The following is a 25,036-nucleotide window of genomic DNA, read 5'->3' on the forward strand; positions in this document are numbered from 1 at the left end:
TGGCACATATATACAATGGAATATTACTCAGCCATAAAAAGTAATGAAATTGAGTTATTTGTAGTGAGTTGGATGGACCTAGCGTCCGTCAGAGTGAAGTAAGTCAGAAAGAGAAAAAAAAAAAACCATATGCTAACACACATATATATGGAATCTAAAAAAAAAAAAAAAAAAAAAAAGAAAGAAAAAAGATGGTTCTGAAGAACCTAAGGGCAGGACAGGACTAAAGATGCAGAGGTAGAGAATGGACTTGAGGACATGGGGAGGGGGAAGGGTAAGCTGTGACGAAGTGGGAGAGTGGCATGGACTTATATATACTACCAAATGTAAAATAGATAGGCTAGTGGGAAGCAGCCGCATAGCACAGGGAGATCAGCTCGGTGCTTTGTGACCACCTAGAGAGGTGGGGTAGGGAAGGTGGGAGGGAGACAGAGGAGGGAGGAGATATGGGGTTATATGTATATGAATAGCTTATTCACTTTGTTATAAAGCAGAAACTAACACACCACTGTAAAGCAATTATACTCCAATAAAGATGTTAAAAAATAAAGGAAGCATTATGCATAATGGTAAAGTAACATTAGGTGATGAATAATAGAGAATTGGTTAGGTAAACCATGATCCATTCATATGATGAAATAAATACTATGCAAGTTTTGAAAAGTATGACCATTTTTTTTTCAGTCAAAAGTTTTTTTCTTTATTTAGGTATAGTTGATTTACAATATTGTGTTAGTTTCAGGTATACAGCAAAGTGATTTGGTTACGTATGATCATTTTTAATGACATGGGAAAATGTTCAATTTTTTAAACCAATAAAGGAACAATTTACAAACAAAGTGTACCTAACATTATACCAATTTTTTTTAAGATGAAAAAATAGATTCCAGTTTTTAGTAATGATTATCTTTGAGTTGGGGGGTCTTACAGGTAATTATTATTTTTCACATTAGTGCCCATATGTTTTCTTAAAAGCTATGTACAATCAGCATGTATTACTTTTGTAAGTAAAACACAAACATACATCCATAAATGTTATAAAATGAAGGGATCAAAAATAAGTATGTGGTTTGGGGCTGTTCCTCATTCTTATTTGGTTTCAGTACTCCACCTCTAACACTATAAGGAATTGAATAGGATAACCGCTACGCCCACCCCAAGATCATGCTCAACTTGGACCTTCTATGAATCAACACAATGTTCTTTGCCTTGCCAAATACATTATAACTGACTAGACTGAGAGAAGCTACTTATTCTATTTTAGACAATACACGATCCTAGCACAGCAGGTGTTCTCCTAGGAGCACAAATGGATGCTGGCTGGGGTCTGGAAATAACAGTGATGATAACACTTACAAAGCACTTAGTATATGCCAGGCTCAAATTATGTAATTTAATCCCCACAACAGCCCTAAGAGGGAGGTACCATCATTACTCCCTTTTTACAGATAAGGAACCTGAGACAAAGGCAAACTTGTCCACAGTAACAGAAAGGGTAGAGCCAGGGTCTGAACCCAGGGAGTCTGACAACAAAGTCCGCCCTTGTAACCACACATTTGTATCTCCAGAGAATTCTCATAGAAGGCAGAACGACAAAGTGCACGGAGAGAGTTACCTGCTGGATTCCAGTAAGCTCTTTACTCAACTCTTCCAGTTGGTCAGCTATCTTCTCCACAGACTTCTCCAAATCTTTCAACTTCTTTAGTTCAACTTCTTCCTCTGGACTGCTCTAAAATGTTTAAGAATAAAATGAAGTCAATAATTTTTTTTTCTGTCAGGAAAAAAAAAAATCTGACCACAAGTGGGTTAAACCACTGGCCTAGAAAAAATCGTCTTAACTCTGTTGCTTCTTAGAAGGCAAGCTGGAGGGTTATACATGAAGGTTTTCTATCAACAAAGACTCTAGACTAGATAGAGAGAAGGTATCAGGTACACATTCTGGCAAGAGAGCCCTGACGGCTTGGGTTCAGAGAACAAAGCCGATCCATATGCCAGATTCAACCTCAGCCTGGGGCTGATTACCAACAGATTCCTGACTGAAGCCTGGAGTGTTAACAAATTACAGTGAATGCCTGTGAGAAGTCCAGAACGGCGAGACAGGTGGAATTCTACCCTTCCTTTAAATGGAATTCTTGAGCTCTCTCATTCAATATGATGATGATGATGAATACTTTTACTGAGCATCCCCTCTATGCCAGGTATCATCCTAAGCACTTTACCTGTATTATTGTTTAAGCCTTACCACAATCCAATGAAGGAGGTATTGTTTCAGATGATGAAATTGAGGTTACTGTAAAGTAACTTAAGGTTACACAGCCCAAAATAGGTAGAAGAGACTTGAATTGGACTTGGCTCCACATACTCCAGGACAGCTCCAACTGAGGGTCCTAAAGCTTCTTCGAACTCAACCCTTGGGTTCTGCTCATTGCCCATCACCATTCTCCCTGACCCTTGAGCAAGAAATCTCTAGATTATTTCCCCTTCTCTCACCTTAATTGGTAGCCAGCAGCTTCCTGCTTTTATACTACCCCAAATTGTTCACCTTCTTCTTTGTGGCCAAATCCTGAGTGCCAGTCTCCTGGCAGTTTCAAGTCTGGACTAGACTTTCCTTGCCTCCACTTTGCTAATCTCTGCCCCCTCTCCACTCTGAATCAGCCACCTCACTCGAAGTAAGGGAACTTCATAGGACCAGCAATTCCACTGTGTCACAATGCAGGGCTGGCCATGGCACTCTCTCATCACCCCAGGGCCTACTTTTCTCACCAACTGGCTTTTTCTCCGTCACCTCTTTAGTCTGAACCTTTCTTTCCAGCCAAAGAGGGTTTATCCTTATGTGAGATTTTAGTAAAAAGAATGGTTAAAGGAAGAGAGGCTCCTGAAGTTTGCAGAGTACTTATTTTTAAAATCTACAGGTTTATTTTAACAAAACGCTCTCTTGCAAATCCCCCTCCAAGTGAGTAGGGACTGCCTCAGGCACTATTTTAACCAGACTGATTCCACCACCAACACAAAAGCCACATTACTGAGGCAGCATAACCACTCCTAATTCCCAGAGTGAAAGCCCTAACCAACAGGAGTTGGAGGGTATGAGAACTGGTAACTCCATGGAACAAAGAGAGACTACATTTGTTTAGAGAGCGCTACTTCACCAGTGCCAACCCTGGGTCCCCAATTTGGCCTTCTAAACAGAAACATGCATAAAAGACCTTCGTCATTTGATTCTGAGGTATTCTGGTGGAAAAAGCAATTTACCTTTTTCCCAATTAACATGACCCGGCAACCGTTTTGTATTCCAAGTGCTGACAATGGCGTCTCCATTTCCTTCAGAGATTTTCCTGAACAAAGAAGAAAGTGATGTCAAGTTGCAACAATTGTACAACAGTGAAAATAGATTTCAGCAAGGGTACAGGAAGTAGTGTGTTCACTAATGAGAAGAGGATGAATTGGTATAAGCTTTTTAGAAGGTTTCTTGACCCAGTAACTTCACTTTAGATATTTACCCTAACACATAACTGGACATGTGCCTGCACAATAACTGTTATACAAAAACTATTATTCATAATAGTGAGAAACTGGAAAGAGCCAAAAATTCAGGAATAGGGGACTGATTAACTATATATCAGTACAACAGAAGACTTTGTAGGCATCAAAGCTCATTTTTTCAGGAAACTTCAATGCCATAATACATGTTGATGACCCAATGTTATAAGAAGATCACTAGAAATGATCCAAGTTTTGTCAACTAAAAAAAAAAAGCCACAAATGAGAACCCACACTTTGGGATGCCAGGACAAACAAACAAAAAGAGGCTGGATGGAAATATACTGAATTGTTATGAGGGGTTTTATCCAGGAGAACATTTTCTTTTTTGTGCTTTCCTCTATTTTGAAACATGGATTTCTATTGCCTTTATAATTCTAAAATGAAATGTTTTAAAAAAGAAAAGACAAGGAGCTGTACTATGAAGTACGAATATAAATGCTTCCCATCACTAAATTTTTTACGACTGGCACCAAATGGGATAAATTTAGCCTCATCAGATACCAAAATAATGGGTTCCCATGGGAATGGGAAGACCAGAGAATGGGAATGGGAGTGGGTGTGTCCTGGCAGAAATCAGCATCATCCACTGGGCCTGCCACATCCAGGCCCTGGTAAGTTTGTTCAGTACCTTCTCTGTGCCAGCACTATGCCAAGCATTGGACACATAGCAGTATCTCAGCCCTCGTGGAGTTTGTTATTGTATTAGAGAAATCAGATGTTCGGTGACTATGAAGACAATTATTTAATAGGAATTTCAATACAAGTTATGCAAAAGTGGTAGGGAGTGCCATCTGAACACACAATGGGAAGAGGATCTAACTTGGCCAGGGAAGACTGCCCATGTGCTTCATCAAAAATGGTAATATTTCTGTCACCCTCATGTGACTTCAACTCTAATACCTGTTCAAATGTCTGCAAGTGTCCAGTGCATAGTAGGTCCTCAATACATATTTGTTGAAGTGATGAATGAATTAACAAGCAAATAAGAATTGTCCTAATTTCAAAACTGAGAGTTACTATTAGTTAAAGTTAAGCAGTTTTAAATAGGCCTTTTAGCAATGAGGGCTCAAAGCTGGAAGAGAAATACCTACCCTTAAATATGAGTTTCTGAAAAGGCAGCGGGACCCCTGTGGCCTCTTCAACAACCTGGGCCAGGTCTTGGACAATTGGTTCACTACAGCCCTCTTGCGGGATAACTTGAAGATCGTGCTTCTCATTGCCTGGGGAGAGAGAAAGTGTTGAAGAAAACTCTTTCACACAAACCAATATAGGCTGACACTTTATTTACCCAGCGTTCAAGGCCTGCTCAAGGATTTTTGTTTCCTTTATTATAGTAACTAACAATATCAGTGATATCAGCTAACATTTTAAGCACTTAACATGCATAAGGGGCTGACTAGGCTCATTTCATGCATGATCTTATTTAATTCTCAGAACAACCCCATGAAGTAGGTACTACCTATTATTCCCCATTTCACAGATAAGCAAACTATGAGTTCAGTCCAATTAAGACGTGCTTAATGAGACCCAACTCTAGAATTAGAACTTGACGTCAGATCTATCTGATTTCAAAGTCTGTGCTTTTCTTCACAAGCCACCTGCATCCTGTGGCCTGACTGTCCTCTACTCTGTGTTGTACTGGGCAAGGAACTATTTTTGTCTCCTTTGCTGTAATGGGCAAGGAAATGTTTTTTCCTCCAGGTCTCTCCCACTGGGGACACCTCGGCACATACATGGTGGGTGCCCAGTAAATAGACAAATGAATGAATAAATTCAAACAGCAGAAATTCCTTTTTGGGGCAGAGGTGCTAATTCTTTTCTGGGTATGTGGACAATAAGGAGGTAGCCTGCGCCGGTGCATCATGCCAAGCCTTAAGCCTACTCAACAGCCACATGTAGTGAGTGGGACAGGTGTTACCAACTCTGCTTCTATGTGAAGTAGAAACCAGCTGCCTAGAAAGGAGACATCCCAAGGTCACTTAAACCTGAATTATCTAGAATCCTGGTCACCAGATTCCGAGGCCCTGGGGTCTCCCCTAATTGGTCCTGAGGAAACCTCATGGATTCAGCTCTCTGGAGAACTCGACACAGAACTTTGTCTAGTTCTGTGTCAACTCCAAAACTAGGCAGACCCAAAGGGTGCCCAGAGTGTACGCTTGAACCACGGCTCACTCAAAAAGCAGACAAGAGTTCAGACTCTCGCACACACGTAGGTGTCCAGACACACAGCAGTCATACACAACATGGCTAAAAAGAGCCAGGCACAAAGACCCACAATAACTACGCAGGCACACACTAACACATACAACCAGGACCACGATGTGAAGCACGGACATCGAGGATCTAACAAATGGCCTGAGACAAAACACACCAGCCACATGGAAAGGTGGGCTGAACAAAAGATCCGTACAAAAGCCGGCCCCACGGACACAAACCAGATCCCACGCTTCCGGACGCCAGAACACAAGGGCACACGCTTCGGGAGGGCACGTGGCCAAACCCACGGACCCCGCCGGACTTTCGCAGCCCGCGCTCACTGTGGGTGACGGTTACGTTGAGCCCGGCTGCCGCCATTTCCTCGCTCCGGGCCACCTCTTCACTCAGGGCCACCTCTTCGCTTCCGACCTCCTCTTCGCTCCGGGACCCCTCTTCGCTCCGGGTCACCTCTTCGCTCCGGGTCACCTCTTCGCTCCGGGCCGAGCGAGGCCGTGCTTTCTTCTTCATCCGCGGCCTGCGAGCGCAGGCGGCGGCGCCCCTGGTGGATCCGGCATGCCCTCTGGTCACACTCCGGACGGCTGATCGCTGGGAGGCAGGCGGACCGCGCTCGGCTGGGGGCACCGACTGGCGCAGCTCCCGGCCCAGCCGAGGGGCGCGCCGCCGGGGGCCCAGCCGCTCCCGGTCGCCTCGCGGTCTCCGAGCGCCGCCGCGCTCCGCCAGACCCGCGCTTGTTGCCCACCTAGCGGTGGAGGCTGAGCGCGGCGCCCCGCGACCCCGCCCGGCTATTTCCCCACTCCGCCCGAACCTGCCGACCCCGCCCCTCGAAGCAGCCCAGCTCCCGCCAGGCTCTATTCCGCTACCACCGCCCCCGGGCCCCACCCACTCAGCCGAGGCCCCGCCTGGCTTACCTGAGGCCCCGCCCACGCCCGCTACCGAGGCCACGCCCCCTGCTGACTCTTAGTCCCTCACCTCCAACCCCCTGCAGTTCTTCCCCGGAAGACCGAGCCGAAAATCCGGAAAAAGGATCGGTAAACGCCAATAGGCACATTGCGCTTGCGCATGGAGGGCCGGAAGTCAAGTCGGAGGCGGAGGTGATTCTGCTTCCGTTTCTGGTTTTGCTCTAGTGTTTGGGTTGTCTTCGCGGCCGGCCAAGATGAACCGATTCTTCGGGAAAGCGAAACCCAAGGCTCCGCCGCCCAGCTTGACTGACTGCATTGGCACGGTGGGCACTTAGACACGCATAACTAGGCTCAGGGACCCTGACACCCCGCAACCCCACCCACCCCCGGCTTCGGCGCCTACTCCTGGATCCCGGACCCATTGCATCTCAGCTCTCTCCACCCCACTTTCTTTCCTGTTGCCCAAGTCATTGCTGACTCCACAAACCAGGGACCCCTAACCCATCACTGTCTCGCCCTTCTTGCGCCCCATCCCTTTTGGTGCCCAGTGCTGCGTCCACTCGCTGTTTCCTTACCTCCTCACCCCTACCAGCCATAGGCCCACACAGCCTTCCCACCTCGTCCAGCCTGACCCCTAACTCCTCTTCCATCCCTCATCCCTCTCCCACGTCAGGACCCTCAGCTTGATATCCTAGCTCAACATATCTGTACCCCGATCCTGGATCTCAGTAACACGAAATTCAGAACTCTGACCCCTGACATTAAACCACCACCTCTTATCCAAGCGAATAGCATTAGATCTAAGCCCTAGCCGGGGTCCACTGGGTACTAACCCATTTCACACACCTCCTGATTGAGCCCTCAGCCTGACAAGCCTCTGATTCTAGGGAAATCTCAGTTAAGCCCAGTGATTCTCAAATTCTTTTTCTGCTCAAGCCCACTTGAGAGTGACCCTGGAATATTAGAATTTAGGGGATGGAGTATAGTTTATAAAAGCTCTCCAGTGTTTCTGGCTGAGAATCTCCCCACCACCAACAGTTAGGAATCACTGTTTTCCACCTTTCACCATATGCTCTTCTTCTTTTTTTAAAAAAAATTAATTTATTTTATTTATTTATTTTCGGCTGCATTGGGTCTTCATTGCTGCACGTGGGCTTTCTCTAGTTGCAGCGAGCAGGGGCTACTCGTCATTGCCATGCGCAGGCTTCTTATTTCTGTGGCTTCTTTTGTTGCAGAGCACAGGCTCTAGGTGCACAGGCTTCAGCAGTTGTGGCATGCGGGCTCAGTAGTTGTGGCACATGGGCTCCAGAGCGCAGGCTCAGTAGTTGTGGCGCATGGGCTTAGTTGCTCCGCGGCATGTGGGATCTTCCCAGACCAGGGATTGGACCTGTGATCCCTGTATTGGCAGGCAGAATCTTAACCACTGCATCACCAGGGAAGGCCCTCTTCTTTATTTTTCCTTTCTTCCTCTATATTCATTCCTCTCCTGCCACTTTTCATGTAAATGTATTGCAATAACTACTACTGCCTTTGATGTTTTTCCCCTCAAGGTGGACAGCAGGGCAGAATCTATTGACAAGAAGATTTCTCGGCTGGATGCTGAACTAGTGAAGTATAAGGATCAGATCAAGAAGATGAGAGAGGGTCCTGCAAAGGTAAGGTAGGCAGCACCTGAAGAAGGTACTGTGACAGCCTAACTTGAGCACCTGTGGAAGTAGGGCCTGGTGGTAAGGGCTGGTGAGAGATACAGAAGAGATGCTCACAGTCTAATAAGAAAACATACGTGAGGATGTAGCCTTCAGGGAGGAGAGTTTGCAGCCATATATGAGAGGAAGGCTAGGATTTGACCTGGTGGCGAGAAGATGCTGGTCCCATGTCCAGAAGCATGTACGTGGGAATTAGCATATTCTACTGAGAAGGTGCTGTATTCTACCTGGAGAGCTGGGCCTGCTCAGGAATAATGAGTTGCCAGGCTAGTCAGGTTAGGTAAGTATAATAGACTGGTTAAGGAGTGGCATGTTGGGAAAAAAGTACCAGTGTTCTATTAATAATATCATCACTACCTACTAGCTGTGACCTTTATAAAGTCAGTTAATTTTTTATTTTCCTCTTCTGTTAGGTAGAAACATAGAGTTGTATATTTAAGTGCATGGACTGTGAATGTAGAACTGTCTTCTTTTTTCCCATCCCTGTAACTTATTAGACATTCAAGCTAGAGCAAGTTACTTAGCATCACTGAACCTCAGTTTGCCCATCTGTAAAATGGGGATGATATCTACTTTAAAGTGTGAGATTAAATGAGGTAATTCATGTGACCTACATAGCACTGTGTCTAGTACATAGACACATTCAGTAAATGTTAGGTATTATTATCATCTGTGAAGTAATAATACCTGCTTTTCCTTCTTCATTGGAGGAGACAAATAAAATGATTTATGAAACAGTATAGAAATGGAAGTGACAGGAGGATTTTCTCTGCCATCTTAGTTAGATGGCATGGAATGAAGAGCAACCAGAGGCAGGAAAGCCCACCTAGACTTGAGGAGATGAAAGCCTAAACCATGGTGGTAGTCATGAGAATGACATGAGAGGAATCAATTTAAAAGTGAGTTCTGAAAATCTAAGATGGCAGTGCATGAAGACACAACAGAGAGAGGAAAGGTAAGGTTGGTGTAACAGTTCTCAACCTAGAGAAGTGAGAGAATGTCAGGGCCATTATTAGTCATTTCCAAGGTAAGAGCAAGCTGAGGAGTTTGGGCATGCTAAGTTTGAGTGGATAGCAGACTGTCCAAATTGGGTATCTCCCTAAGGCACCTAGATATACAAAATCGGCCCTCTTGGGGCTGGGAGTAGAGATAATATGCACTAGGAAAAGGAAATGTACTTCAGTACACTGAGATGTGGGATGCCAAGACTGAGACAAGCTGGGGCTTAAAGCCTGCTTGGGAAGTGAACAATCCAGGAATCACTGTGTCTACTACTTTTAAGATGAGAGGAAGTAGGTATGTGAGGATATGGGAGGATATGGGAGATTTTTTTTTTACCCTATGTATATTTTCTACTTCTTTTCATTAAAATCTGTTTTTCTCCCTAGAATATGGTCAAGCAGAAAGCCTTGCGGGTTTTAAAGCAAAAGCGGATGTAAGTTATAAGCATAACCTCCTTTCCTCTAGCAGGTTTAACCAAAAGGGAAATGGTCTTCCATTCCTTTAGGTTTTCATACCACTTTATAAATATTCTTGAGTTAATTGCAAATTTCATTTACACATACAGTTAGCTGGGTTTTTCTCCCCCTGCATGTTCAGCAACATCTGTTGCAGCACTGTCCATTTAAATAGAACTTTTTGCTTTGATGGGAGGTGTTGTATCTCTGCTCTTCAGTACAGTAGCTATTAGCCATTCGTGGCTATTGAGCACTTGAAATGTGGCTAGTGTGACTAAGGAACTCAAGTTTTAATTTTATATACTTTTAACAATTTAAGTAGCCATGTGTGGCTAGTGGCTTCTGTATTGGACTGCCCAGATCTATAGAGTTTGATTCTCCCATTTAGTTAATTAGAGTGTGCCTTTTAAATTTTTATTTGTTTGTCTGTAAAATTGGGAATCTTGAATATTTGTTCCCTCCCATCAGAAGATTTAACAGTCCTTAATTTGTTTTAGGTGACTGTGTCCCAGTGTTTGAGCAGAAGCCCAAGAGTATCTTTGGTACTTACCCTTGTGAGCTGATGAGACCCTCTGCAGGGTTATAGAGGTCAGATGTAATCAGCTAATAAAGAACCAGAAAAATTGTTGATATCTCTATTCCTATTTATAAACTAACTTTTTATAAGACATCAGACACCATCTTACTCCTTTTAGATTAGACAGAATTGGAAAAAGAAGTTATAATGCCTAGAGTGGTGAGAGAGTGTGATAAAACTGTTATCTCTTTAATTGGTAGCATTGCAATTTTTAGGTAACTTTTTTTTTTAATAAAAGGATATTATTCATTGTAGAAACTTGGCAAGTACATAAACATGAGTAGAAGAAGAGGAAATCTACCTAGATTCCTACTAGCAGAAATAACCACCTTTAAAATGCTAATTTCTTACAGTTTCTTTCTCTGCTTGTGCATACATGGTATGTGTGCATATAATTTTTTAGACGATAACAAATGGTGTGTATATAGGTTATCCTTTTCCACTTAATGTTATATCATGAGTATTTTTGTCCTTCTAAATATTCTTTGCAAACATTATACTTTTTAATGGGGTAATAATATTCCACCACCATTTGCCTGCATCATTGACCATTTTTCTTCTGGTTGGATGGTTAGATGGTTTTGAAATATTGTATAAGGACTATAGTGATATAAGTCTTTGAGGCAGTATTATAAGTTGATATAAAGCTTTATTTTAAAAAAACATGGAGTGCCAGGCATTATATTAGGTTGGATAGATTACCTATTTGTGGATACGAGATTAATAAAATAACATACCTGTCCTCAAGTAGTTCAGTCTACTGGAAAAACAGTTTCACTATATGTATGAAGAGCCTTAAAAACAGTCTTGCCCTTTCCCCCAAGAATTCCATTTCTGGGAATTTAGCATAGGAAATAATCTAAAACATTATTAAGACATGTATTAAGACTCCTTAGCAATGTAGAAAGCAGCAGTAATAATAATAATGTTAAGTGGAAAATAGTGTTGTAACTAAAGTATATACAAAGGAAAAAGACTGGAGGGACATCAAATGATGTTTGTGTTAGGTTGATTAAATTGTTTTTCCCAATTTTTCTGTATATTTAATTTTTAACGTTTGTTGTTATTGTTTTTAAGAAAATTCTCTTATTTTGTGTTAGAGATACTTTGTTCCTGAGGATTTCTATCTGGCTCACATTTATCCTTCTCAATTGACTCTAAAAAGGTATGAGCAGCAGCGGGACAATCTTGCCCAACAGTCATTTAACATGGAACAAGCCAATTACACCATCCAGTCATTGAAGGACACCAAGACCACGGTACTCCCAAAACACCTTTGCCATGGTTTTATTTTATTTTTGTTTTAGTTTATTTTATTTTTGTACTCTGTGCTCTTTTCCCATGGTTTTAAAAAGACAGTTTAACCAACACGGCTTCTTAAGACATGGTGTTTTCTCTTTCCTTTTTTTAGGTTGATGCTATGAAACTGGGTGTAAAGGAAATGAAGAAAGCATACAAGCAAGTGAAAATTGACCAGATTGAGGTAAGATGTGTACCGGTTTCTCCAAGAATATACACTTGTTTCTGAAAGAATCAAAATGATTGTGTATGTGATGGGAAGAGCACAGGAGAGGGATTGAATCTTGGATTCTGCCATTTACTAATAGAGAAACTTTGGGAAAGGGTACCAAAGGTCTCACTCTCCTCATTGTTAACTTAAGGATCCTAATACCACATACAATTATAATTAGGATGAAATAAATGAGCTGGTGTATCTAAACGCACAATGCCTGGCACATAATAAGCACCTAGTGAATAAGCACCCAGTTTCCTTTTACTTCTAACTCACTTAATGATTTTTAGTCAGTTGCCTCAATTGTAAAGTAGTGATGTTGCTGCTCATCTCCCAGGATTGTCCCGAGTGCAAAATGAGGACATATACATAAAGTGCTTAGCACGGTTCCTGGTGTAGAATTGGTTCCCTCTTCTAGTAATTCTCTTTATAGTTTTTTTTCCCCCAGTTTTATTGAGATACACTTGACATATAACATTGTGTAAGCTGAAGGTATACAACATGATGATTTGATACATATATATATAGTGAAATGGTTACCACTATAAAGTTAGTTAACACCTTCATAACCTCACATAATTACTATTTTTTTGTGGTGAGAATATTTAAGGTTTACTTTCCTAGCAACTTGCAAGTATTGTTAAATATAGCCACCATGCTGTACTTTAGATCCCCAGAACTTGAGTCATCTTTTTTTTTAAAGGTTGTATTCCATTTATAGTTATTATAAAATATTGACTGTATTCCTTGTGTTGTACAATATATCCTTATAGCTTATGTATTTTATACATAGTAGTTTGTGTCTCTTGATCCCCTACCCCTATTTCTTTAGATTTTTTTTTTTTTTTTGGCTGCACTGGGTCTTAGCTGCGGCACATGGGATCTTTACTGCAGCATGCGAGCTTCTTAGTTGTTGCATACGGGCTTCTTAGTTGTGCGTGCGAACTCTTAGTTGCAGCATGTGGACTCTTAGTTGTGGCAGATGGGATCTAGTTCCCCGACCAGGGATCGAACCCTGGCCCCCTGCACTGGGAGCACAGAGTCTTACCCACTGGCCCACCATGGAAGTCCCTAGATTTTTAATAATAATGTCATTAGGTCCTTAATATTGGCATTTCTTTTTGAGATCATGTTTTGGCTGGGGCACTGAGCCCTAAGAGTTTGGCTCCTCTCGCCTCTCTCAGTTGAACAGCGCAGATGGCAAACAGGGTTAGTGGAAGGAGTAGTGACTGGCCTGAGGAAAAGGCTTCCTTTCTGTATATGTGATAGTTCTAACCCCCTGAGTAGAATGTCTCTTTCTAAGAGGGCATGGACTCAGTTTTGTTCACTATTGTATCCCCAGTGCCCCAAACAGTGCCTGTCCATAGTTGGTGCTCAGAAAGTATTTAATGATTGATGAACAAATGAACTAGAGGCCATTCATGGAGATAAAGCAGTTCTGCCCAATTGAAGCATTATTTGTTGGTGGAATATTTACTATGTCCCCAGCATTTTACTGCTTCTGCAGACATATTCTCTGGTAGGGTAGTTCTGGTCTTTAGTAAGTGAAGGCATTCCTCCCATCTTGCTCTTTTCCAGTACCCCTCCTTATACTTATCGGGACCCTCTTTCTAATCCTCCACACCAGTCTCTGCTTACAAGAATTTAGGCTTAGTGATATCTTCCAGGAGATTCACTGAGAAAAATGTTCTGAGTATGCTTGTCTTATTTGTATATTATTATTTGATAATAAAATAAAATGAAACTGAATTTTATTTTCTGCTTTTCGGGTTACTTGTGTTTTAATTAGTGCTATTTAATGAACAAAATAGAAATTTTGATCTTTCTGATTTTTTGTATGTTTCTTCATCTTTCACCTACGGTTGTCTGGCTCTCTCCCCATCTAATTATCCTTCTCCTGTCACCTCATAGATTTGCCTGCATGACAGGTGGAAAGCCCCTTTCGTTGTAACTTTTTTGATGTGTATGGGTATGTGTCTTTGGCTGGTCTAGATATTTTGAATTCCATTTGTTTTCCTAAAATACTTTACTTGTAAAACATTTTCACTGTTTTATAGTGCTCATTCAGAAAATTTGCCTCTATGTATGTATGTTCCCCTGTTTCTGTCTTTTTTGTTTCCCAGTTTCTGCACATCAAGTGTAGTACTTATATTTGTTTTGTATTGATTTTGTTTGTTTTTCCAGAACTGAACCTGCTAATTCTTTGTGATGATTGTTTTCTTTTCTGTGTCTATCCTAGAGTCTATTGCTAGGAATCCTATCCATAGATGATTTTGGCAGACTTGTCTTGACATGTAAAAGCATAATATAAGTTCAACTTGATTAGTTTATGTTATTTTCACTCTATTTTAATTATTGTTTCAGCCAGTGCTTCTCTGTATAGCAGACTGTTACATATGTACAATAGTTTGGCACTTGGAAATGCAGAAAAGCAAAGCATTTTCTTTTTAAAAAAATGTTTTTCTCCGCTTTATTTTATACCCTTTATATGGAAAAACAAACCTAATCTGGGGGCCAGGAAGGAGTTTTTTAATGTTTTGCATTGCTCTAGAAATTCTGAAGGATAAGTGGTGCTGATTTGGACCCTCTGTGTTATCAACACTAGTCCATTCCCCTCTATGTGGAATTTTCAGTATATGAAAAACATATTGTTTTGCACATCCTTAACACAGTAGAAGATATATAGTATTAAGTGCTTAGTGTTTGACACATATTATGACATATATTATTGTAATTAATCCTTATAATAACCCTATGAAGAATGAATATTAATAATCCCATTTTACAGATGAGGAAATTAAGGCTAAGAGACATTACTTTTCATTGAGTAATGGCCAAATTTTAGCTTGGATATGTTTGACTCCAGAGTCTGCTCTTCTAACCATTATACTAACTGCCCTTTATTATGCTATAGCACTTCTCAGATTGGTTTTACATTCTTTTTGGCCTTGTAATAGTCTCCCAGTTAAGTAGAAATAGATAATTCCCAGAAGATTTATGCCCTCAATCAATTTTTTTCACCAGCCTGGTCTCAGGTCTCAAGCCTATCCTGATTACATTTCTGTTTCCCCATCCGGGGTGGGCCCAGTACAACTTTTTTGTACTACCCGGTTGTTTCCGCTACTGCTTCCTTTCCCTGTACAGCGTAGTCAGTTTTTGGCTGACTCAAGAAGAGTAATTTGCTTGTCTCAATTACCTCCTTTTCTCTATTAACTAGAAAAATTTTGATAGTGTAAATGTTGCTTGATTTGATGTTTCAAGCAAACTTTCTGTAATGAGAGAGCTGATTGGACATCTGTTCTTGCAATAGAAGTTTGGATTTCTGTGAAGCACCTTAAATTCAAATGCAAGATTACCAATTCTATTCTTTATTTTTAAGTTTACATTTTACCACCCAAAATAGGAAGATTATGTGGGCCATTGCTCGTTTCTGAGATTCAGGGGAGAGAATAGGGACAGGGGGCAGTTAGAGAAAAATGGTAAGAAATGAATAAAAATCCTGTCATATATTTTTGTAGGATCTACAAGACCAGCTAGAGGATATGATGGAAGATGCAAATGAAATCCAAGAAGCACTGAGTCGTAGTTATGGCACCCCAGAATTAGATGAAGATGACCTAGAAGCAGGTAAGTTATAGGAAAAGCAATGTATATGTAGCTTTAGTATCTGAGAGGAGCAACTGCCTGGGACCTTTTCTCCCAAATGTTAGAGAAAACTTCTGCAGCAGTTCCCTGAGAGTTTATGGTATAGTCTCTGGCAAAGAGCTTGAGATGCAGCCATATCAGACTTGCATACCCCACCAACTCTGGGATGGACAAGCTCTGAAGGAATGTCTAGGCAAAGGCCTCTGCTGACCTGTTGCTTGGTATCCAAACACTGCCATTCCCTGCCATTTTCCTTTTGATTTTTTTTCTTTTTATTTTCCTGCTGGAGTCCTCTCCCTCAGAACAGCAAAGCAGATCAAGAAACAGTAGTTGGCAAATACTTAGTGTGCATCTACTATATGCCAGGCACTGTATTAGATGCTGGGGATTCAGCCTTGAAGAAAACAAACACAATCCCTGCATTTATGAAGCTTCTCCTCTAGCAGGGGTAAGAAACTGCTTGTTTCAAGTAATTCATTAATTATAAGAGCACAAACTGTTAGGAAGGAGAAGTATGGGGTACCATAGGAGCACATAGCCAGTGAATCTAACCTATTTGGGAGTCAGTGACAGGCATTGCACCTGAGGATGAGCAGAGGGTAGCAAGACAAAATGGAAGGGATTGTTAAGTGGCCTCACAGAGAGTTGTTTAGAAACTGTTCCTGTAGTCGATTTAAGAAATTGTGGTGGCTGAGACCATGGTGGTGGTAGCAAAAACAGAGATGAGTGGACATACTGAAGAAATTTTAGGAGGTTGAATGGACAAGACCTAATGATTGATTGGGTGTGGAGAGAGAGGGAGGTGTCAGAGGTATTTGTCAATTTCTAGCATGAGCAACTGGGTAGATGGCAGGACTACCCCACACTGAGTTTTCTGTTGCATGATTCCCCTGTCCCATTACTTCTTCTTTCTCTCCATGTTCTGTTTTGCCTAGAACCTTTTTTCCCCCGTTTATTTCTTTATTTTCTTATTTCTCATCTTAAGTTTCCTCTGATGAGTCTCTACCTGCTGTTGCCATTTCCCCTGGTCACTTACAACTCACTTTGCCATAGACTTATTTTTAAAGCCTGATCTCATGCAATGGTCACTCACTATACAACAATCTCATGCCTCCTTTCACTGCCTGCTTTCAAGTTCATCAATAAATGGGAGAGGATTTTTTACATTTGTTTTCATCAGGATTTTCTAATTTGAATTGGCCAACCAATAACTATAGAGTCTTCTCATGAAGACGGGGCCTTATAAACCTGTGGGGAATGGTTTTGTTTCTTTGTTTGATTTATTTTAATTTTTGTTTTTCATGGATTTTTACCACACCAGTTCCCTTGAAAATTTCTTAAAATGGCCATCTTTTATTTTGAAAATAAAAATTAATAATCCCTTCTCTTCGTTTCTAAGTTTTCATCTTATTGCAAATAATTTGGCCAACTTTCTTAACAGTAGCTGCCAATTTTCTTGCTTACATTTTTTTGAAATATTGACTATTTCAATCTCAGAGTTGGATGCACTGGGCGATGAGCTTCTGGCTGATGAAGACAGTTCTTATTTGGATGAAGCAGCAGCTGCACCTGCAATTCCAGAAGGTGTTCCCACTGACACAAAGAATAAGGTGAAAGCTTTTTCTGTTTTATTTTCTATGCAAAATGGTCTGGGAATCTAAAAGGTATTCTTAAGTAAGAATAAGGTGAAATCTTTTTCTTTTTTATTTTCTATGCAAAATGGTCTGGGAATCTAAAAGGTATTCTTAAGTAAGAACAAGGAAAGACTGTCATTATTTTGGGAACCCTTGAAAGCCCGGTTTTCCCACATTGGATTGTGGATAGGCTACATAAATAGTGTCACTAAGGCGCCCAGGGATGGTTTTATTCAATGACAATTTGTATAGTATACATAATCACTTTTGTGAACTTGGACTGGGTGCTATTGGGTTTTAGACATTTCCTGAGAAAGCAGCAGCAACATATGCATGAACCATGCGGGGTGGCAGCATAAAATAAAGGTCCACTCCAGACACGATGATCAATAATAGGGTAGATTTTTTTTTTGAACTAGGGATTCATAATTTAAGTATAAAACTTAATGTAGAAAGATTCTACTTCAAGAAAGAAAAAGAATCAGGACACCTGGGTGTAAGCCTGAGATTGAAACCACTAACTGTGAGACCTTGGCAAATCACTTAGCTGTTTTGAACTTTTCTGTTCCTTGCATCTATAAAATGCAGATAACTGTAATTATCTCACATAATTGTTGTGTAGATCAAATTAGATCTTGTATGTAAAAGGACTTTGCGAACTTAAAGCCCTGTTCAAATCTACATGCTTGTCACTATAAATAGATAAAATTTTGCTGCTTATAAAATCCTGTTTACCCCATCTGAGTTTCTGGTATCACATGTCATTTTTTCTCTTGCCACTGGCCATTTACAGTCCTGGTGTTTACCTACTCCCAACGTGCACATTGAGGTGCACAGTATAGTTGACAGAATCCTAGAGTGGGAGCTAGTCTCAGCTCTGCCTTTATTCACTGTGTGACTTTGAGCAAATTAGAAGTTCATATCTTCTCTGAACCTCATGTTTTTCCTACCTGTGCAATGTGGGGAACAGAAAGGTGGGAAAGTAGGTAATTTCTCAGGTCCCTTATAACTGAATTTTTTTTAAAATATTTGTTTATTTATTTGGTTGCGTTGGGTCTTAGTTGCGGCAAGTAGGCTCTTTAGTTGCGGCTCGCCAGCTCCTTAGTTGTGGCATGCGAACTCTTAGTTGCAGCATGCATGTGGGATCTAGTTCCCAGACCAGGGATCAAACCCGAGCCCCCTGCATTGGGAGTGAGGAGTCCTAACCACCGTGCCACCAGGGAAGTCCCCCTTATAACTGGTTTTGACGAATGTGTGTATTCCCCTACCTTACCCCCCCCGCCCCACCGCTTACTTGAGCCTGGGGTCGTCTTACCTTTCTCTACTGCCCAGGCCACCCTCACCACTTCAAGGCACCAGGTGCATAGGTTGCTTTTTCTCAGCATACCTAAAATCATTTTTATTAACACTACCATAGCCCATCTTTTCAAATCCTTGATAACAGGTCCCTGAAGGATGTGTGTTATTTCCACTTTTAGAAGGTCACAGATTCCTGACTTAAATGTGCTGTTGAGGTATGGTTTCTGAATTGATAGTGGTGTCACTGCCTATAAGTTTGTAGTAAAGTGTGATATGGAAGTGACTTCCTGTCCCAGGGCACTGCTCCTTCAAGGATTGATGAGGTGGGCTTCCCTGGTGGTGCAGTGGTTAAGAATCCGCCTGCCAATGCAGGGGACACAGGTTCGAGCCCTGGTCCGGGAAGATCCCACATGCCGCGGAGCAACTAAGCTGGTGCGCCACAACTACTGAGCCTGTGCTCTGGACCCCACGAGCCACAACTACTGAAGCCCGTGCACCTAGAGCCCATGCTCCATAACAAAAAAAGCCACTGCAATGAGAAGCCCACGCACCGCAACGAACAGTAGCCCCTGCTCTCCACAACTAGGGAAAAGCCCGCGTGCAGCAACAAAGACCCAACGCAGCCAAAACTAAATAAGTTAAATAAATAAATTTTTAAAAATAATTAAATAAATAAAAGGATTGATGAGGCTACAAAAGGTATTGGTTCACTTTGGGATGAGAGTGAAAGTGGGAATCTGGAGGCAAGCACTCACTCCTCCGCCTTTACTCCTGGACATTCCCAGCCCCCTTTTCCCCTTTCTAGGTTTACTCTTAGGTTTCTCTTTCTCTCTGTACTCTTCCCTTACTCTGCAGAGTCATCCCCTTTGATCCCTTCCACTTCTTTTCCTGGTTTATCACTTCCCCCTTTACCTTCCATAAAACAGCTTGTTCTCATCTTATCAGTGGGATTTTTGTTTTCATTGATTAAACACTTGGAAATGAGTTTTGACTATTGAATATTTGTAATCTTTTTCTTTTTTTATCAGTTGGAAAATAGTGGCACTAAACATTTCTTCCTTTTCACAGGACGGAGTCTTGGTGGATGAATTCGGATTGCCACAGATCCCTGCTTCGTAGACTTGCATCATTCAAGTACATCGTGTAAAATAAACACATATTCTGGGACTAGGAAATATTTATCTTTCCAAGTTTGCCATAACAGATTTAGGTTGCTTTCCTTTCTTTGGAGGAAAAGTTAATTACATTGCTTTCATTTTTTTTCCGTTAAGAGACTCATTGCTTGAAGGAAGCTTTCTTTGTACTAAATTTTTATTCCTTTTCTCTTATGAAAGACTAACTTACTTAAAATTATCATTGGGTATGTATAACTTCATTCCTTAATAATAATTTTGAGATAAAACCAAGGAAATGGGAATCTTTAAATTCTATGACAGCATATCTCCACAATCTCAAATTGACCCGATAAATTGATGACAAAGACGAGATTAGTGGGACTGTCCATATTATGATTCAAAACCATTTTCTCTTGTGGTATAGGTTGCTTAAAGTGATGGCCTTTTTTGGTGAGTTTTGTTGTGTCTTGTGAGTAAATCATTACTGTGTCCAATATTGGAATGGAATTATCACTACTGTATCATGGGTGGCTATTTTGATTCTGTGGTTCATTCAGCATTACAGTGGACTTGTAATCAATAATGAATATTTCTTGATATTTAATGTATAGGACATTTATTTATACTCAATAAATATTTTTCAAAAGGATATAATTTTAATAGTATTACCTCAGCCGGAAACTTCCACTACAGAAACCAAATTTAATAAAATTTTAATGTCGACTCAGCCTAAAAACTCCACTACAGAAATCGAATTTAACTGGCAGCATTGTGGTATAGTGGAAAGAGCAAGGAGCAATCCAGGCTTGGGCCCTGGGTCTGCATCTAATAACTACTAAGTAGCCCACTCACACCTCTAAATTTTTATTTCCTTACTAGTAAAATCATGCTTCCCTCACAAGCTTTTGTGAGGAATAATTGATTGTCTTGAGTACTTTGTTAACTGCCACGTCTCATATGAGGGATTATTAACAATTAAAAATCAGGGGTTGGGAGTTCTCTGGCAGTCCAGTGGTTAGCACTCGGCACTTTCACTGCCATGGCCTCGGGTTCAATCCCTGGTCGGGGAAATAAGGTCCCGCAAGCTGTGCAGCTCGGCAAAAAAAAAAAAAAAAAAAAAAGTGGGCTTTATTCCCTTCTTGGGAGGTGCCTGGAGTGCTACAGCAAGTCCAAATTCCTGCTAGACTTCAGGATCTTTAATGATCCATCCTCCCTTCTGCCAGCCTCACTGGCTGCCTCATAGTGTCACGTGCACCAGCCTTTCATGTGTCAGCAGATCAATCCAATAAACATTTATTGAACACCAGCCCTGTAGAGTCTTTATACCAACCCAGGGGATACCAAGAACAATCACAGCTCCTCTCTTCAAAACTTCACTGTCTAGTTATAGGTGAGGATGAGACACGGATGTAACCCTCTCCCACTCCCACTAACCTCACCCTTGAAGAAGACTTCCAGTGGAGCAAACATTACACTATTCATCATTACCTTCTTGAAACATTCCTTGGCTTCCTTACAAGTTCTCACTCAGCCCTTTTAATATTTCTTCCATTATAGTTCCAATCTGGGATGACTTCTTACCCTTCATACTTTCCTTGAGATAACTCACACCCATGATTTTAACTATTACCTATGAACTAATGCCTCAAAATAACTTACTAGCCCAGAACTCTTTCCTTATTCTTATTTTCAGTTCTGGGTATTCCAAATTAAACGCCCCACCACTACCTAAAATCTAATATCCAAATTAAGCTCATTACCCTGAGCTTCACACTCAACGAACGTTCCTGCTTTATTTCTTATCTTGCCGGTGTTAAATCAGTGACCCATATATTGCCAGTTTTAGTGGGTGATATTTAGTGCTCCAGCTAGACCACTTTAGTACATTGGATACCAGGGAACAATCATTCTACCAGTCTCTCTTCCCTTGGCTTTTGTGATGGTACTCTGTGGTTCTTCTATTCTTCTGACTATTCCCTCCAAGATTCCTTTCTGAAATTCTCATCTCTCCAACCCTATAATGTTGGTGTTCCTCAGGAGTCCAGCCTTTATCCACAGTACTTCTTTCCCTGCTCACTTATATTTAATAATCTCAGCTATTCTCATGGCTTTAACTGCTGACTTCTAAGTCTATACTTGTATCCCTGGTCTTGCCCCTGAGTTTCAGAATCCTGTTTATATCCACTCGTTGCCTAAGAGTAATCTGGATGTTCCAGAAGCCCACAAACACTTCACATTCAAATGGCCAAGACAACCATTATCTTTCCCCCAGACCTAACCTCCTGTTTTCCCTGCCTCAGCTAATGGAACCATTATCCTCCATCATTCAAAACAGAAAGCTTTTGAGTTGTCCTTGATGCCTACATTTTGCCTCATCCTACACATTCAATTAATCATTAAACCCTGCTTTTAACCCCTACATGTTTCTCAAATCTAGCCCCTCCTTTCCTCTTTTCAACTCTCTTTGGCTTGGACATCCCTCACATAGCCTTTGCGAATAAATGACCTGCTTTCCCTTCTTGCTTAAAGTCCTGGTTCCCTGACACCTCCAGCAGGGCTTAAAAAGCTGCCTATTGGCCCCTACCTCTCTGTAATGGTTTATTGCTTAGTCTTTTCAGAACAGCATTCTCTTTCATTTAGAGAACTGCCTCCCCAATTCCAAATGTGTGATTATTGGAATAATACCAATTAGAGTAGCCCTACCTTTACTTTTCCACTATGGGAGTGGGCTTATAACCAGGTTTGTGCCTATTGAAGTTCATCCCCTCAAATTTTCTAAGGGGAAATGCTTTCCTTTTTTTTTTCTTTTTTTACTCTTTATCAGTCTGAGAAGTTTGAGATATTGAGTCGAGAGAGCAGCCAAGAGGCAGAATGAAAGAATCCTCATGGCACTGAGCCCTGACTTCTGATCTTTGAGATTCTCAGAGTGCTCCAAGTCTCTGCAACTCCTCCTTTAGTTCTGTGAACTGAGAATTCTACCAACAAACCCCCTCTTCTGCTTAAACTAGTTGGAATTGGGTTCCTGTCACTTGCTAGTAAGAGTCCTGTTCTAGTTCTCCTGCATCTGCCATACAGTCATGATTCCCTGCCTCTGCTCATACAGTTTCCCCTCCCTGGAGCTGTAACCGATCAATGGGCTCATGTGCCCACGGCACAGAAAGCCAAACTGACAGCGGGTGTTTGCAGCAAAGTCAGGGTTAATTGCAGGGTGCCAAGCAAGGGAGTGAGAGACAAGTCTCAGATCCACTCCAGCTTGGTCTTTGAGTTAGGGGTTTTTTAAGGAGAAGAACAAAGAAGCTGGGGTTAGTCATCATTTTGTGACATTTCTTAATCGTAGTTTTGGGAGTCAGGACGCCTATGGTTTATGAGTCTGGTCTGGTGGTCTGTGACCAGGGTTGGGTGGGTCTGTTAGCTCATTTTGCCCTGGAGGAACAACCTGAGTCCGTATCTTAATGATGTTACCGACAATAGCAATTTTAGTCATCTGACTCTAGTTGATTAGCGTTCAGTTAGCACAGGATTGAGGTCAGAGGGGACAAGAAAGGGAATAAAATTTTGGATAGAGAGGTAGGGGATGAACTCGGTAGGGGAATTTGGTTTTAGGGGTACTCGGTTTCAGAGCTTCCTTAACACCTTTGTCATTCTGCTAATTCTTGCTATACTGGGAAAAGACCAAAAGCCAGGCCCTGGTCTTCGTCAATCCCAGCAAATTTAAGGAAAGTGGAGAGGATATATCCTGTGGTAGGGGCCCTCTGGTGATCACTGCTATAGCTACCACCAGTTAGCATCACTGGACAGTTAAGCATTAGAAGCAGAATTGAGTGCAGGTGGTCTCCTTAGGTTGTAATCTAGCAGCCCCGGGAGATTAACAAGGGTGGAGGAGACTGGAATGATCCAGTAGAGAGAAATTTGGCACGTTTACATCTATTATCCATATCCCTTAGCTTTCCTTTTTATTTTTTTAAAGAAGATGTTGGGGGTAGGAGCTTATTAATTAATTTATTTATTTTTGCTGTGTTGGGTCTTCGTTTCTGTGTGAGGGCTTTCTCTAGTTGTGGCAAGCAGGGGCCACTCTTCATCGCGGTGCGCAGGCCTCTCACTATCGCGGCCTCTCTTGTTGCGGAGCACAGGCTCCAGACATGCAGGCTCAGTTAGTTGTGGCTCACGGGCCTAGTTGCTCCGCGGCATGTGGGATCCTCCCAGACCAGGGCTTGAACCCGTGTCCCCTGCATTAGTAGGCAGATTCTCAACCACTGCGCCACCAGGGAAGCCCCTTAGCTTTCCTTTTATACATTCTTATATCACATAGGGAGTTGGTTTGTTTTATTGCTGCCTGAGTCATACCCCCATAGATTCTTATGTAGTATATCTAGAGACAGTGTGGGCACTTGGATTTTTTAAAAGCTCCCCAGGTAGTTCTTACGTGTAGCTAACGTTAAGAACCACTGCTCGAGGGTGCCTGATCAGGATGAACCTGTTTTCATGGACAAGCAGTCTGACTGTTGCCATAAATTTCTGCAATGAAGAGATAGGCAATGATTGCCCTAAGACAGAGTTTTCATCCAGAGAATGAGTTGGGAAGTATTACTTTCTCCTCTGTTTTTTGGAAGAGTTTTTGAAGGATTGGTGTCAATTTTTTGAACGTTTGGTAGAATTCACCAGTGAAGCCATCTGGGCCTGGCTTTGTGGGAAGCCTTTTTTTTTATTACTAATTTAATCTCTACTTGTTATAGGTCTATTCAGATTTTCTATTTCTTCTTGAGTCTGTTTTATTTATTTATTTATTTTGGCCACATGACACAGCTTGTGGGATCTTAGTTCCCCAAACAGGGATCGAACCTGGAAGCCAGGCCCTGGTCTTCGTCAATCCCAGCAAATTTAAGGAAAGTGGAGAGGATATATCCTGTGGTAGGGGCCCTCTGGTGATCACTGCTATAGCTACCACCAGTTAGCATCACTGGACAGTTAAGCATTAGAAGCAGAATTGAGTGCAGGTGGTCTCCTTAGGTTGTAATCTAGCAGCCCCGGGAGATTAACAAGGGTGGAGGAGACTGGAATGATCCAGTAGAGAGAAATTTGGCACGTCTACATCTATTATCCATATCCCTTAGCTTTCCTTTTTATTTTTTTAAAGAAGATGTTGGGGGTAGGAGCTTATTAATTAATTTATTTATTTTTGCTGTGTTGGGTCTTCGTTTCTGTGTGAGGGCTTTCTCTAGTTGTGGCAAGCAGGGGCCACTCTTCATCGCGGTGCGCAGGCCTCTCACTATCGCGGCCTCTCTTGTTGCGGAGCACAGGCTCCAGACATGCAGGCTCAGTTAGTTGTGGCTCACGGGCCTAGTTGCTCCGCGGCATGTGGGATCCTCCCAGACCAGGGCTTGAACCCGTGTCCCCTGCATTAGTAGGCAGATTCTCAACCACTGCGCCACCA

General features: G+C 41.8%; 2 protein-coding genes across 2 annotated transcripts in view; one reads left to right on the forward strand and one right to left on the reverse strand.

The window, feature by feature from the left end:
- BAG1 (BAG cochaperone 1) overlaps window positions 1-6,366 on the reverse strand; it is a 22,671-nt gene extending 16,305 nt beyond the window's left edge. The window contains exons 1-4 of the mRNA XM_028494048.2: window positions 6,081-6,366; window positions 4,635-4,763; window positions 3,253-3,335; window positions 1,616-1,729 (exon numbers count right to left, since the gene is read on the reverse strand). Of these exons, the coding sequence (XP_028349849.1) occupies window positions 1,616-1,729; window positions 3,253-3,335; window positions 4,635-4,763; window positions 6,081-6,267 (513 nt within the window). The 5' untranslated portion in view covers window positions 6,268-6,366. The remainder of the gene's footprint in view (window positions 1-1,615; window positions 1,730-3,252; window positions 3,336-4,634; window positions 4,764-6,080) is intronic.
- Window positions 6,367-6,831: 465 nt separating this feature from the next.
- CHMP5 (charged multivesicular body protein 5) lies at window positions 6,832-20,254 on the forward strand. The gene is made up of 8 exons (XM_007111409.4): window positions 6,832-6,982; window positions 8,210-8,314; window positions 9,754-9,800; window positions 11,565-11,658; window positions 11,811-11,882; window positions 15,431-15,539; window positions 17,055-17,167; window positions 19,559-20,254. Exons 1-8 carry the CDS (start codon window positions 6,914-6,916, stop codon window positions 19,607-19,609), a joined length of 660 nt encoding a protein of 219 aa, XP_007111471.1. The 5' UTR covers window positions 6,832-6,913; the 3' UTR covers window positions 19,610-20,254.
- The last annotated feature ends 4,782 nt before the right edge of the window (window positions 20,255-25,036 follow it).

Source organism: Physeter macrocephalus, chromosome 9 (assembly GCF_002837175.3).
Source record: "Physeter macrocephalus isolate SW-GA chromosome 9, ASM283717v5, whole genome shotgun sequence".
Classification (NCBI taxonomy): Eukaryota; Metazoa; Chordata; class Mammalia; order Artiodactyla; family Physeteridae; genus Physeter; species Physeter macrocephalus.